Below are 16,261 nucleotides of genomic sequence, written 5' to 3' on the forward strand. Positions count from 1 at the left end.
GTTAGACTGATGATCACCTGGTTCAGGGTTAGACTGAGATTCACCTGGTTCAGGGTTAGATTGATGATCACATGGTTCAGGGTTGGATTGATGATTACATGGTTCAGGGTTAGATTGATGATCACATTGTTTGGGGTTAAATTGATGTTCACCTGGTTCAGGGTTAGATTGATGATCACATGTTTTGGGGTTAGATTGATGTTCACTTTGTTCAGGGTTAGATTGATGATCACCTGGTTCAGTGTTAGATTGATGACCAGATGGTTCAGGGTTAGACTGATTATCACATGTTTTGGGGATAGATTAATGTTCACCTGGTTCAAGGTGAGATTGATGATCACCTGGTTCAGGGTTATATTGATGATCACCTTGTTCAGGGTTAGATTGATGATCACCTGGTTCAGGGTTGGATTGATGATCACATGGTTCAGGGTTAGACTGATGTTCACCTGGTTCAGGGTTAGATTGATGATCACATGGTTCAGGGTTGGATTGATGATCACATGGTTCAGGGTTAGATTGATGATCACCTGGTTAAATGTTTATTTGTTATTTTGTGATGGGGCAAACTTAAGTTATATCATGGTATGTTAGGTTTATTGATTGATTGTTTTGGAACTGATTGATTGATTGATAGGCCTGCTGTCTATAGCTTGTGGGCGTGTCTAATAAATAAAAGCCTAACACCCACAGTTGAAAACAGTTCTGTGTAGGTGACTTGGGGAAAAAGCAGCAGAGCGTCTTTGATTTATGTTGTTTCGGAGCTTGATCTACGTTTGGATTCAAATGCGAGGCCGCTGTATAGCCCTACTCTGCCAACACCTTTATTGTCCCACAGCAGGGAAATTTGTACGATCGTGGCAGCACAGGGGCGGAGGGGGGGGGGGGTGTCATACATAAATACTTAAATAATATACGTACATATTAACATATGCAACATCCATCCATCCATCCATCCATCCATCCATCCATCCATCTTCCTCCTCTTATCCGGGATCGGGTCGCGGGGGCAGCAGCTTAAGCAGGGAAGCCCCGACTTCCCTCTCCCTAGCCACTTCGTCCAGCTCCTCCGGGAGAATCCCAAGGCATTCCCAGGCCAGCTAGGAGACATAGTCTTTCTAGCGTGTCCTGGGTTGTCCCCGGGGCTTCTTCCCGGTAGGACGTGCCCAGAACACCTCACCAGGGGGGCGTCCAGGAGGCATCCTGACTAGATGCCAGAGCCACCTCATCTGGCTCCTCTCGATGCGGAGGAGCAGCGGCTCGACTCTGAGTCCCGCCTGGATGACCGAACTTCTCACCCTATCTCTAAGGGAGAGCCCGGACACCCTGCGGAGGAAACTCAATTTGGCCGCGTGTATCCACAGCTCGTGACCATAGGTGAGGGCAGATCGACCGGTAAATCTAGAGCTTTGCCTTTCGGCTCTGCTCCTTCTTCACCACGATGGACCGATACAGAGTCCGCATCACAGCAGACGCTGCACCGATCTGCCTGTCGATCTCCCGTTCCATCGTACCCTCACTCATGAACGAGACCCCGAGATACTTGAACTCCTCCCTTGGGGTCTGGAAGTCTTACTCCAAGGCCTCATTGAACTCCTCCCACGCCCGAGTTTTTGCCTCAACAACCACCACCGCCAGCCGGTAACAACAACCACCGCCAGCCAGTACCTATCAGCTGCCTCAGGAGTCCCACAGGCCAAAAAGGCCCCATAGGAGTCCTTCTTCAGCTTGACGGCATCCCTTACCGCCGATATCCACCAGCGAGTTCTGGGGCTGCCGCCACGACAGACACCGACCACCCTACGGCCACAGCTGCCGTCGGCCGCCTCGACAATGGAGGTGCGGAACGTGGTCCATTCAGTTGAAACTCCTTCTGACAGGGGATTCCGCCAGGCGTTCCCAGCAGACCCTCACAATAAATTTGGGTCTGCCAGGTCGGACCGGCATCTTCCCCCACCATCGGAGCCAACACACCACCAGGTGGTGATCGGTTGACAGCTCCGCCCATCTCTTCACCCGAGTGTCCAAGACATGCGGCCGCAAGTCCGATGACACGACCACAAAGTCGATCATCAAACTGCGACCTAGGGTGTCCTGGTGCCAAGTGCACATATGGACACCCTTATGTCTGAACATGGTGTTCGTTATGGACAGTCCGTGACGAGCACAGAAGTCCAATAACTTAGCACCACTCGGGTTCTGATCGGGGGGGGGCGTTCCTCCCAATCACATTCTTCCAGGTCTCACTGTCATTGCCCACGTGAGCATTGAAGTCGCCCAGCAGAACGATGGAGTCCCCAGTGGGAGCGCTCTCCAGCACCCCCTCCAAGGACTCCAAAAAGGGTGGGTACTCTGAACTGCTGTTTGGTGCATAAGCACAAACAACAGTCAGGACCCGTCCCCCCACCCGAAGGAGGAGGGAGGCTACCCTCTCATCCACCGGGGTGAACCCCAATGTACAATGTACAGTATACCCACACCTGCTCGGCGTCTCTCACCATGGGCAACTCCAGAGTGGAAGAGAGTCCAACCCCTCTCGAGAGAACCGGTACCAGAGCCCACGCTGTGTGTGGAGGTGAGCCCGACTACAGCTAGTCGGAACTTCTCCACCTCACACACCAGCTCAGGCTTTAGGTTTCCTAAAAAACTTTGTAGGATATGGTCTGCACAAGCCATAGACACATTACGGGACTGTTTGGACTGTACTGTATGGACCAACCTCTGGACCAAAGGTCAGGATAACGACACTTCTACTGACACTGTCACGTCCTACATTAGTTTTTGTGAGAGTCTTTGTATTCCCACAAGAACTGTTACCGTTTACAATAATAGCAAGCCCTGGTTCAACAATGGAGTGAGGTTGCTTTGTAAGAAAAAACATGCTGCCTTTAAAAGTGGCGACACTGCTAACTATAGAAAACTGAAGCGTGAAGTTCAGAGGGCTGTGGTAAAAGCTAAGGCTTCCTACAAAGCAAAGCTTGAAAACAAACTGCAAGCAAATGACATGAAGGGTGTTTGGCAGGGTCTGCAGGACATCACTGATTATAAAACCAAGCACCATGTTCCGGTTAGGGACCCCTCCCATCCAGGGACGCTACATGACTTTTACTGTCGATTCGATATTGTGACCAAGTCCCTCTTTTTCTAGAGAGCAGGGCGAGTCTCTTGCTGCTATCACTGAACATGATGTCAGACTGTTGCTCCGTCAGCAAAATCCTAGGAAGGCCGCGGGGCCTGACTGTGTGTCGTCCGCCACACTTAGACACTGTGCTGACCAACTAGCACCTATCCTCACTTCCATTTTCAATTGGTCACTCCAACTCTGTGTCGTGCCTGCTTGTTTTAAATCTGCTGTGATCATTCCTGTCCCAAAGAAAAATAACACTTCTTGTCTTAATGACTATAGGCCTGGAGCCTTAACATCTGTTATTATGAAAATCTTTGAGGGACTGGTATGTAAACGCCTGTCAGGCATAACACTAGACCCACATCAATTTGCTTAAAGAGCAAATAGAAGTGGATAATGCAGTGTCCCTCTGTTTACATGCAATTAATCAACATCTAGAATCTACAACTACTTATGTCCGTGTACTTGTCGTTGACTTCAGTTTCACATTCAATACGATTGTGCCAGCTGATTTTAACCCTACAAGAGCTGAGTGTTAGTACACAGCTATGCAAATGGATCTTTGATTTTCTATCATATAGGATACAGGTTGTCAAAATGGGTGATCTCATCTCCCGGCATAGGCTCCTTAACACCGGTTGTCCCCAGGGCTGTGTCCTTTCTCCTCTTTTATTCTCTTTATACACACATTACTGTCAATCACATTGTAGTTCAGTCATGCTGTATAAATTTGCGGATGACACCTCTGTGGTGGGTCTTACCTCACAGGGGGATGAATCACACTACCGTAGAGAGATAGCAGAGCTGGTGAGGTGGTGCGAGGAACACAACTTCCTGAACATCTCTAAAACCAAAGAGATGATCATTGATTTCAGAAGAAAGATCTTGGTTCCACTCTCCCCCCTCTACATCAACGGGGAAGAGGTAGACAGAGTTACCTCCTTCAAATTCCGAGGGACAACCATCCATGAATCCCTATCACGGGAACTAAATGCCAGCCTCATCATAAGCAAATCCCATCAGCGTCTGTATTTCCTACAGCAGCTCAAGAAGTTTAAAGTCAGGCAAGCAGCAATGACTCACTTCCATAGGGCCACCATCGAGAGTGTTCTCACCTGTTCCATGCTTGTGTGGTTTGGTCACACAACCTCTCAGGACAAGGCCAAGCTGGAAAGCGTAGTACGACGTGCACCCAGAATCATTGGATGTAGCCTCCCTACACTGTCGTCACTCTTTTCCACTAGAATTATCAGACAGGCAAATAAAATAATAGCTGACAACTCCCACCCCACACACCACCTCTTCTGTACCTCCCATCAGGCAGGAGGTACAGAAGTATTAACTGCTCAACATCTCGCTTCAGAGATAGCACTTACCCTTTAGCTATTAGACATTTGAACTTGTCTCGCTAGTGTCCAGTTGTAACAATGCATGTATATAGCAATATGCAATGCATATAGCACTTTAAACGGCCGGATGTAATTCCAATGCTGCTGATCTTTGCACTGTATTTTTTTGTTGTTTTCCTGAATGTATGTTGCCTGTTTATGTTGAGCATGAACCAAGACAAACTCCTATCAGCAACTTGTTGCTGAGATGACAATAAAGTTCTTGAATCTTGAATCTAAAAAGCACCTGTGTTTTTACATCAGGGTTACTCAATACATCAATCAATTGATGATAGACAGAGAATCACTGTCTTGAATTTAGGTCACATTGACCTGTAGAACAGCCAATCAGAAGACATGGTGCTAAAGCCACAAACACAAGGAAGTTAGCTTACGAGTTACCTACAATTTTTCGCCCCAGGCTTTTGATTCTTAAACTTGACAACACATATAAAATGAGTGGGGAGCTGGACCCAATAAAACTAAAACTGAATGTAAGGAGGACTAATTTTTCACTGTGACGTTTTTGAAGTGTGCCTGCAGCATCAGCCATCGACCATCTCAGTATCCAAGAAGGGAAAGGTGGAGGCCTTTAATCATGATGCCTTCATTTCAGTAACAACTTCATTTCTCTTGGGAAGCCTCCCTCTGTCACTGAAGGTTCTGATTGGACCAGGCATTTTAAAGTTGGGGTAAGGCCACTAGTCGGTCCTAGAAAAATAAAGTCCATTTACTGCTTAAAAAAGAATCACAAAGCAAGAAGAGTATCTCAAAGACATGTATTGTGAAGAATCTGAAATTTCACAGCATAGCAGAAAGAAAGTTGTGTATATTCAGGTGCAACATGAACAAAATAGCTACCGTAGGTAGTTAAATGCTACAGTAAATATTCAAAGTGTTGAAACATCTATTTTATTTATTCAAGATGCACATTTTAAGATCTTTCCACACATTATGAGGAGGCACTGCACGCAGCAGAGGATTCAGTCTGACGGCTCATCCGTGTTGCTTCTGGTTGATGTTACGTCTCACAGTCTACGAATTCTTCTGTGGCACCTTGATCGTCACCTGGAAATACAAACAGGATAATTCACATGTAAAGAATATATGTCATCTCTGTATACTCATTTAAACAGATATGCATGTGTAAAACACTGCATGTTAACTTGGATACATAACTTCTGACAAGCGTTGTGTGCAAAATGTGTTCTTTGTGTTTATCTACAACAACTCTTTTTGCTTTTAACATCATTACGCTTCGTTTCGTTTTGCCCCCCGTGTGTCTGGATTGCTCTAAGTTAAAGTAACGAAAGAAAAAAACTAGTGAGGCAGTCGTTTTTATTAACTGTAAGGGACCCAGAGATCCAGACCCAGCTCAAGAACTTAGAACATGGAAACCTGAATCAGGGCTGGGTCGGCCACTCACCCCTCACCTCTCTCCGGTAAGACCAACTCTTGTTCACCATCAGATTATTTCTGACCCCAGTGGCAGATTTATTATTGTTGCTGGTGGAATTAAAAATGTGATGCTGGTAAATGTTCACGCACCCCAACCGATCGTGACGCTTTCTTCAGGCGTTTTTTCTCTCCTCCCAGACGTGTCACGTGACACTGGGTGGTGATTTTAACTGCTTGAAATCTGAAATATTTTTCTGAACAACACCACCAGCCCAAACGACTGGTTCCATTATTCAGGAGGTTTTAGTACCTTACACGTGTTTTATTAATACTTTTACCCTTTTTCAGCTGTGCGTCGTACAGATTATTTACACGTATTGATCTTTTTGAACTTGTCATTCTTAGCTTTGGGTGGGTATGAGGCCATCGTTCATTCTGAACATGCTCCACTTCTAATGAATGTTAAATTATTTTCCTCGTCACCTGAACATCACCATGGTAACTCACATCACAGTCTCCGTCCACAGATGTTGGCTCTAGTTTCCACAGTTTTTGGTTTTTGTTGCCAATACTAATGTGCCTGTTGATGTAGAATTTGCTCACAATCTAGGGAAACCCATCACATGACCAGAGCTCAGTGCTGCTGCCATCTCTCCAGGGTGGGGTGTGCCCAGGACCTGATGGTGACCCCTCTGGATTCTACAAGAAATCTCCCAAACCCTAAATCAGTCTCTAATCTCTGTTCTACTAGAGAATAAAGATCCTGTTTCTTCTGGATGTCGATTCAAACTATGGTCCAAAGCTCTGGCTTTGCGCCTTGAGAGCATCATGCCCACTGTAGTGGAACTGGACCAGACCCGTTGTATCCAGAACAGCTGCTTTTTAACATCATCTATACGAATGCATCTGAGATTCAGGAGGCGATCAATTCTGTGGCCATGGAAACGGCGTGAGTAGAGCGGCTGTGTCCTACACGGACACCATCGTTTGGCTTTGGAGATGCTTTATTCTAATCCAAAAGCTTCAGTTAGGACCAACAAAGGGTTAATCATACATGATCCTACAACACCTCAGACGGAGCAAAAGAAGTGATGCTGTGTTGACAGGAGTCTCACTAAAGTTTTATTGATCGAGTTTAGAATTTGTAATTTAATTGTAAATTAATAAACATTTTACAAGTGACAGGATTACTCCTTCACAGCTGCCAGGGGGCTTTACTGTACTGTAGGAACGCTACATTAACACCGTCACAACGAGGGTACGTATGGAATCACATTACCCACGAAGTCCCCCCTCTGAAGTCCTCTCCTTTTAACCTTTCCACCTGCGACCTGAACTCGGACGTCTTTCTGAAGCAAAACGTGACCCCATCCCTCAGTGAGACACGACACACCACATGACACAGGTGTGTAGCAAAGTCAGAGGACTGGAGGTGTGCCAACATCCTACAGGGGATGCCCCCCCACTGTGACAAGGCCTGGTTGTGTAGGCATTGTGCTCCACGCTGGTGAACAGACTTACGGTTTTGACCTCGGTGTAGTTGTCCAGCCCGTACTCTCCCAGCTCTCTGCCATTGCCTGAAGCCTTGTAGCCCCCAAACGGAGCCTGGGCCCCAAAGATGTCATAACAGTTTATCCTGAAGAGAAACACAAACACTTCAATTAATGATTTATAACCTCATGAACACAAGAGTGGGGGGGGGTGAAGTGTCCCCTAGCTGGGGGGGAAGGACCGGGCTCAGACCAGTTTTAAAAAATAAAATACATAAAAATAGAACTGAACAAGTGTGCAAATACACAGATTCAGCAAACAACAATGTTTTTGGAGGAGGGGGTGGGGGGCGTTCATCACACCCGCCTTCTCCCCATTATCACACAAAGCATGATTTATGTAACATGTTACACAAAGAACACCTCACATAGGTGAGCAACAACAGGGATAGGTTGAAAGGGTGTGTGTGTGTGTGTGTGTGTGTGTGTGTGAGTGAGTGAGTGCACGTTAAGTCCATGATGGTTGTGGAGGCTTGACCGTGACGGGCTACAGACCAATGTTGATACTGTAATAACTAAATTATATTATATTGATACTGTAATAACTACATTATACAATACTGATACTGTAATAACTACATTATATATATAATAAAGACTACAATATTCTTGAGGTTTTCCAATCCGGTTTTAAAACCCTGCACAGCACAGAATCAGCTCTTAAGAGTTTTTAATGATATCTTTTTAGCTACTGACTCTGGTGACTGTGTTATTTTAGTGCTTTTAGACTTAACTGCTGCATTTGATACAGTGGACCATGATCTCCCACTTGGAACAGTGGGGGGGCATCAGGGGCATAGCACTGGAGTGGATCAGGTCGTACTTGACAGGTAGAAGGTTCTGTGTCAGCCTTGGCGACTCAGTGTCCTCCTCTGCTCCTCTCCTGTGTGGGGTCCCACAGGGCTCAGTTCTGGGCCCTCTTCTCTTCTCTCTCTATCTGCTCCTGCTTGGCTCCATACTTAGGAAACATGGGATTCACTACCACTGTTATGTGGATGACAGCCAGATTTATGTTCCACTCAAAAAGAACAATGCGTACTCTATCGCTGCATTAGTTAAATGTCTTGATGACATTAAGGCCTGGATGGCTCTGAACTTTTTGACTTTTAATGAAAAGAAAACTGAAGTGATGTTTTTTGGTGGCACCGCTGGAACACCCCTTCCAGATCTGGGTCCTTTGGCCCAGCATGTCAGGCCAGCCATCACTAATCTTGGGGTAAAAATGGACTCAGGTCTTAAGCTTGACAGCCAGATCAGGGCAGTAGTGAAGTCCAGCTTTTATCATTTGAGGCAGCTGGCCAGAATAAAACCTATTCTTTCGAGGCAACACTTCGAAACAGTCATCCACGCCTTTGTCACCACTAGGCTGGACTATTGCAATTCTCTTTATGTGGGGGTTAGTGCTTCTTCCATCTCCCGTCTCCAGATGGTCCAAAACGCTGCTGCACATCTGTTGACCAGCACCCGTAAACGTGAGCACATTACCCCCATTTTAGCCTCACTCCACTGGCTGCCCATACATTTTAGAATCCATTTTAAAATTCTTTTATTTACTTTTAAATCCCTGAATGCCCTTGCCCCGCCTTACCTCTCTGAGCTTCTACACCGCTATGTACCTGCTCGCTCTCTCAGGTCAGCTGATCAGCTGCTCCTGAGGGCCCAAAACCAAACAGAAGCTCAGAGGGGACCGTGTCTTTGCAGTTGTGGCTCCTCAATTGTGGAATAATCTGCCTCAGCAGATCAGACAGGCCTCTTCTCTGTCTGTTTTTAAATCTGTGTGAAGACCTACCTCTTCTCCTTGGCTTTTAACATCTAGATAGACACCAGATTTTATTTTATCTTATTTTATCTTATTTTTATTGCTCTGATTATACGGCTTTTGCTCTTATTCATATTTTATGTTTTTAATTTATTTTACTTGCAATATTTGAGCCACTTTGTTTTTTATCTATAATGTTTGTTCTTTTTATTTATTCGTCTGTGCAGCACTTTGGTCGACTGTGGTTGTGGTAAAGTGTTCAACAAATAAAGATTGGATTGGATATAACACTGATACTGAAATAACTGCGTTATACCGAGACTGTAATAACTGTGTTATACCGACACTGTAATAACTGCTATATACCGACACTAATAACTGCGTTATACCGACACTGTAATAACTGCGTTACACCGACACTGTAATAACTGCGTTACACCGACACTAATAACTGCGTTACACCGACACTGTAATAACTACGTTACACCGACACTGTAGTAACTACATTACACCGACAGTGTAATAACTACATTACACCGACAGTGTAATAACTACATTACACCGACAGTGTAATAACTACATTACACCGACAGTGTAATAACTACATTACACCGACAGTGTAATAACTACATTACACCGACAGTGTAATAACTACATTATACCGACACTGTAATAACTACATTATACTGACACTGTAATAACTACATTATACCGACACTGTAATAACTACATTATACCGATACTGTAATAACAGTCATGAGGGTCTTACCAGACCGTTCCAGCTCGGAGGCCACTGGACACGTAGTTGGCCTTGTCGATGTCTCTGGTGAACACAGCAGCTGCTAGTCCGTATTTGGTATCGTTGGCCCTGGTCACCACCTCTTCCATCGTTTTGAACTTCAAGATCTGCATCACTGGACCGAATATCTGTAAGAAGTATAACAAACACAAGTGGAGTACGTATTACCACATTGACAATACATTAGAATGATACTTGTTGTAACTCATTACTGTGTTCAAAGTGTCTTCACTGAGTCAATAACTACTGTTGTCCCACCTCCTCTCTGGCGATCGTCATGTTGTCCTGGACGTCTCCAAACACGGTGGGCTGGATGAAGTACCCCTTATCTGCAGCCACTTTGCCCCCACACATCAGTTTGGCCCCCTCTCTCTTCCCACTGCCGATGTAGCCCAGAATCTTGTTAAACTGCTCCTCATCGATCTGGAGAAGTCACCACAGGGGGGGCAATGATTTTTCCTCTTTTATCATTCACACAACATTTATTGATCATTGAACATGTAACTGCTGAAGCGGAGCGCTGTGAGTGCAGCAGTGTGTCTGACCTGAGGTCCCTGCTCCGTCTTCAGGTCAAACGGGTTTCCCACCACCCTCCTCTGAGCGCGCTCCACACTCCGCTCCACAAACTCGTCGTAGACGTCGGCCTGGACGAACGTCCTGGACCCGGCGCAGCAGCACTGGCCCTGGTTGAAGAACAGAGCGAAGTGGGACTGCTCCACCGCGTCCTCCACTGAGAGGAAGCACAGCAGACCCCCGTCAACATCACTCCTTCATTCCTCTATTCAGCTGTTTATCCGTTTTCATTTAAATAGTGTTGGGGGGGGCAGTGTCTCAGCGCTAGGGCGGGTCCATTCCACACACACACACACACACACACACACACACACACACACACACGTCCTGACTCCATCAGTGAGTGCTAATAAAGTTTTAAAAAGTATTTCAGTGACTGCGTGACGGTGAGTTAGCCTTTACCTCAAAAAGGTCCAACGCTGCTTCATGTCAACTCTTGAGAAGTTAACATTATTTTTAAAAGGTGTTGACAATGTTTTATATGTGGGAAAACTAGATTGACATTACGACTGAATTAGAATGAAGCTACAGCTGTTGTCTGTAACCATGGAAACAGCAGCAGATTGCTCTTAAAGTTTAAAACAGCGTACGGTTGGCGTCCGACAGGATGATGTTGGGACTCTTCCCTCCCAGTTCCAGAGTGACTCTCTTCAGGTTGCTGCTGCCGGCGGCCTGCTGGATCAGGTGACCCACCTGACGGGGGCAAAGGCACGCACAGAAATAAAAGACCATTTAAAAGAAGTTCTTCAGGTTTACATTTAAAGTTAGAAGAACCACTCAATTTATACACTGGATAAAAGTCAGAACTGTACGCGCACACGACTACCAGCAGCAGAAGGCAAACAGAAGGTCAAACAGAAGGTCAAACCTCCGTGGAGCCGGTGAACGCCAGCTTGTCTACATCCATGTGGTTAGCGATGGCGGCCCCCGCTGACGGCCCCATGCCGGGCAGGATGTTCACAACACCCTCAGGAAAACCCACCTGGAACGAAGACGCGTCACGCCGTCACCACAAACTACTGGATGGTAAGACGGCAGCAGATAGGTGCTCAGGCTCAAGGTTTGTTAGAATCAATACGTGTATTGATGTAGTGTGTACATGTACACATGTACATGTATATCATACATAGGATTACTTACCAAGTGTACAGATTAATTTGAAGGTAAAAACAGAGTAAAGCACCTCTTTAATCAGGTTGGCGACGTAGAGCGCCGTGAGGGGGGTCTGCTCTGCTACCTTCATCACCACCGTGTTCCCAGTGGCCAGGGCGGGGCCCAGTTTCCACGCCTGCATCAGCAGAGGGAAGTTCCACTGGGGGGGACAGACAGGGTCATGTTAGGTCAGTCTGCTGCAAGAGAAACTGAACCTGCTTCAACACCCCAGGCCCTCTGCTGACCCCCCCAGCCCACTGACCGGGATGATCTGTCCACAGACTCCGACAGGTTCATGTCTTGTGTAGCAGAAGAAGTCTCCATCGATGGGGATGGTCTTTCCCTCCCATTTATCAGCCCAGCCTGCGTAATACCTGACGACAGAACGCCGAGTGTGAATTTGTTCAGAGAAGCTCAATTCTAAAACACGTTTCCTGTCATTTAACGGTGCATTTCCTGTTTCCCTGGACCCAGGAAATACACACTTCCTCCAAGATAAATCCTGTAGTGACCCCTCATTCCTCGTTAATGCGTTCCAGGAACACCTACAAAAAACAAAACTCCCCAATAGAGCGACCAACGATCTTAATATTTACAGTAATGTAAACGTTTGTGAACCCCCCATATGGATATTAAAGCACCTTCTATCTGTATTACCTTTAAAACACCTGTGTATTAAAGACGTGTGTGTTTAATACACAGAAGTGTGCTGCAGCACACACACGGACGCTGTCAGCCAATAGCATGCGTGTACGGTGTCACGTGACTACCTTCTACGACGCCATGATGTAGTGAGAGGCTGTTGAAGCGTGAGTAAGGGGGGGGTTATGGTCTAGTTCATTGGGTACCTAAAGACCTTGACGACGTTGGGCAGGTCCACCGAGTAGGAGACGGCGTACGGCTTTCCGTTGTCAAGGGTCTCCAGCTCCTGAGAACAACATGACCTCAGCTTCACACATTCAACTTTCACATAACACGAAACAAACATCATGAAACCGGTTGGAGATGAGAGGAGACATTTGGTGAGGGTGGTGCTCATGTCAGAACCCAGAGAACAGTCAGACGGTAACGGCGCCCCTCCCCAGCAGCTCTGGTAACACCTTTAGTACCGACTCACCGCCAGGTAAGCAGCGTCCCTCTCAATCGCATCGGCCAGCTTGTGTAGAAGTAGACCGCGATGGGAGGCGTCCATCCGTCGCCATGGTGACCCCAACCGAAAGGCATTACGAGCCGCTTTCACCGCTGTTTCCACGTCTGCCTGTGAACAACGACACGAGCTGTCGTTTATGGTGCGATCAGGAAAAGGAAAATCTCTCGTCGTCAATTACATGAAATCACAAGTAATGAAACGATCCTTTAATGACGCCTGTGGTGAGACACACACACACACACACACACACACACGGCTTTATGTCAAAACAGAAGTGACAACTGGGATCATTAAAGTTCAGAGGTCACCCAACTGACCCTCAACGTGGAGATCTGTTTACCTGATCAGATCTATCAGATGTGTTTCCATGCGTTTCCATGCGTTTCCATATGTTTACATGCGTTTACATGCGTTTACATGCGTTTCCATGCGTTTACCTTATCAGCCTCGGCCACCTGACAGATGACCTCACCAGTTGCTGGGTTGATGGTGGGGAACGTTCTCCCACTGGCTGCGTCCTGCCACTGGTTGTTGATGAACAGCTGAAACATCACAATGCATTAACCCACTGTGGAAGAAAGAGTTTTAACCTTCAACTACTGTACTTCTGACGCTATTTAACGACTTTATGTTAATAATGGGACATTTATGCTACCTGTCAATAATGAAATCAATTAATGCAACGACAAGTTGCCCCAAAAAATGCTTTTTATTTCGATTTCTGCTCCAAAAATATACAAATCTCTCTGTGAGATTGATTTAATTTTTAAAAGTCTCCTTTAAAGACTCAGAGCATGGACACATTCCTGGGTGTCAGTGGTGACGCTGCATGGTCGGGTCAGGATCAACGTTTCAAAAGGCATTCAGAACGCAACATGGATGTCGACGCAGTAAAAGGATCTAAACGTTCCTGTTTGTCTTGTGAGGTATTAATGAACCATCGTGTGTGTGTGTGTGTGTGTGTGTGTGTGTGTGTGCTAAAGTCTGTTCAGCTGCTGTTTGTTTAAGTTTCAGACTGACACACCCAACCCTGGAACAGATCCTTATCACTCGTGCATAACTTGTGTAACCTATCAGAGCAGGTCTTCACCATCAGCGGTGGTGTTCTGGTCCTGATAGCAGCTGCTGACACGCAGCACAAAACGCTTTGATCCATGTGGCAACTGTCAGACCAGGCTGGAAAACACTGATCATTACATAATCAATAATCAATGTGGTATTCACACTGGTGTCCAAAGTTCACCATAGAAAATGTTTGTCCTTAGATAATCCTAGACTCGATGACTGGATTTATTCTGGATTTATTCTGGATTTATTCTGGATTTAGTCTGGATTTAGTTTGGATTTAGTTTGGATTTAGTTTGGATTTAGTCTGGATTTATTTTGGATTTAGTCTGGATTTAGTCTGGATTTAGTCTGGATTTAGTCAGGAAACAGTCAGGAAACAGTCAGGAAACAGTCAGAACAGTCAAAAGGCGCGGAAGCGGAGTCTCCCCTCCACACCAGCAGTAACACTCAAATCACTGGTGAACTAACGCGTCAGAACTGTGACGTCACCACCGAGGTGTTCACACTGGTTTCCGGTTCACCAGAGGACCTGAAATGACCCGCTGGACTCCGTGACCCGTCCGGACGGCCTGACTGACTGCATCCAGTCAGGAAACAGTCAGGAAGGCGCTGCAGCTGATCACTGACCCGCACTAACGGATCCCGGTCCCGGTGACCCCCCCCGCAGGAGCGCCTCCTGTCCCGTTACCTGGTTGTAGTGGACCTCGGGTCTGGCGGTGGGGGCTGGGATCGCGGCTGTCGAGTACCGACAGCCCCCAGCGCGACTCAGTGCAGACACCCCCCGGAGAAGAACGGCTCGAAGCATCGCGTCAGGTTGGCTGCAGCCCGTCAGGAGTGATCACGACCGTGGATCAACAAGTTATATAGGCTCCGTCAGCCCCGGTCCTCTTCTGCGTCAGTGTCTGGAGCCTGACATCTAGTTACCCCAGCAGATACTGCCCCCTGCTGCTCCGGAGTTACCCCAGCAGATACTGCCCCCTGCTGCTCCGGAGTTACCCCAACAGATACTGCCCCCTGCTGCTCCGGAGTTACCCCAGCAGATACTGCCCCCTGCTGCTCCGGAGTTACCCCAGCAGATACTGCCCCCTGCTGCTCCGGAGTTACCCCAGCAGATACTGCCCCCTGCTGCTCCGGAGTTACCCCAGCAGATACTGCCCCCTGCTGCTCCGGAGTTACCCCAGCAGATACTGCCCCCTGCTGCTCCGGAGTTACCCCAGCAGATACTGCCCCCTGCTGCTCCGGAGTTACCCCAGCAGATACTGCCCCCTGCTGCTCCGGAGGTACCCCAGCAGAAACCTGCTCACACTGGTTTGTTCAGGTGATGCATGATCTCACAGGTTCGACGTGTTACTGAATGTTATTGATCAAGAGTCACACTAACATCCCGCGACACCCCTGAATTCTACCCTGACCTACTTGCATACATCAAAGATCAAAGCAAGTGCTCTGACCTACTGTCATCAATCAACACACTAGTTTTGATCTATGGTCTTACACTGGCCTTCTCCCTCATCTTACTATCTTATCCGGTTCCTGAGTGTACAAAAAGTTGAAATTTGACGTTGACCTGGTTTTCTCAAGGTCAAGGTCACCATCTCATCTTCGTCCCCCCTCCTGCCTGAGTCATGTGCTTTTGGTTTCATCTTCATCTCTCTGAACGGTTGTGGAGACGTTTGGTGGACGGACGGATGAACGGACGGACACACAGACACTGACAACACATCACCGCTTTGACACGGGATGGAACAAGGCAGTCAGAGACCGCAACATCTCACCACTTACCCTTACTAGCTTTGACCATAGATCAAAGCTAGTGCATAGGTAGAAAGAAAGTCCACTTGTATTATCCCTCAACGAGGATTGTCTTTCTCATTCTACTCTACTTGCATGCAGTTACATATGAGTTAGGTCATGCCTACAGTACATACATACTGTAGATGTACACAGGCCCCTGACACACACCACAGTAGGGGCCTGTGGCATGCAGTTAGTAACATCACACAACAAACAGTAGGGGGAGGCAGAGTAACAGGTCGCGCATGAGGGGTCACGCCCCAAACTAACAGCTTGTTGGGGGAACTGTGCCTTGCTCAAGGGCAGTGGCCGGGAGGTGAGCAGACACCTCCCACCATCAGCTCACACTCCGGAGGATGTCCTGGGGGGGAGCGGGAATCGATCCACCGATGGCTGATCAAAGCACTAGCTTTGACCTTGAGAAAACTAGTTCAAGGTCAAATTTTCACAATAGTGTGTGTAAACACACACACACACACACACACACACACACACACACAGGT

At 47.0% G+C, this 16,261-nt stretch overlaps 1 protein-coding gene across 1 annotated transcript; it reads right to left on the minus strand.

The window, feature by feature from the left end:
- Nucleotides 1-5,277: 5,277 nt before the first annotated feature.
- On the minus strand, nt 5,278-14,888 carry LOC137601559 (aldehyde dehydrogenase, mitochondrial-like). The gene is made up of 13 exons (XM_068323793.1): nt 14,653-14,888; nt 13,334-13,438; nt 12,864-13,004; nt 12,595-12,674; nt 12,009-12,120; nt 11,778-11,906; nt 11,463-11,576; nt 11,185-11,287; nt 10,567-10,751; nt 10,280-10,444; nt 9,992-10,149; nt 7,435-7,549; nt 5,278-5,583 (listed from the first exon to the last, which is right to left on the minus strand). The coding sequence occupies exons 1-13, from the start codon at nt 14,767-14,769 to the stop codon at nt 5,551-5,553; spliced, it is 1,557 nt and encodes a 518-aa protein (XP_068179894.1). The 5' UTR covers nt 14,770-14,888; the 3' UTR covers nt 5,278-5,550.
- Between the last annotated feature and the right edge of the window lie 1,373 nt (nt 14,889-16,261).

Source organism: Antennarius striatus, chromosome 9, assembly GCF_040054535.1.
Source record: "Antennarius striatus isolate MH-2024 chromosome 9, ASM4005453v1, whole genome shotgun sequence".
NCBI lineage: Eukaryota > Metazoa > Chordata > Actinopteri > Lophiiformes > Antennariidae > Antennarius > Antennarius striatus.

Bases quoted from the DNA above. Each gene is read 5' to 3' on its own strand.
- LOC137601559 (XM_068323793.1), bottom strand. From the start codon at position 14,769: ATGCTTCGAGCCGTTCTTCTCCGGGGGGTGTCTGCACTGAGTCGCGCT. The intron at 11,288-11,462 runs GTTTGACCTTCT...TGCCCCCGTCAG, and splicing joins CGTTCACCGGCTCCACGGAG to GTGGGTCACCTGATCCAGCA. The intron at 10,150-10,279 runs GTGGGACAACAG...TACTTCTTACAG, and splicing joins TGACGATCGCCAGAGAGGAG to ATATTCGGTCCAGTGATGCA.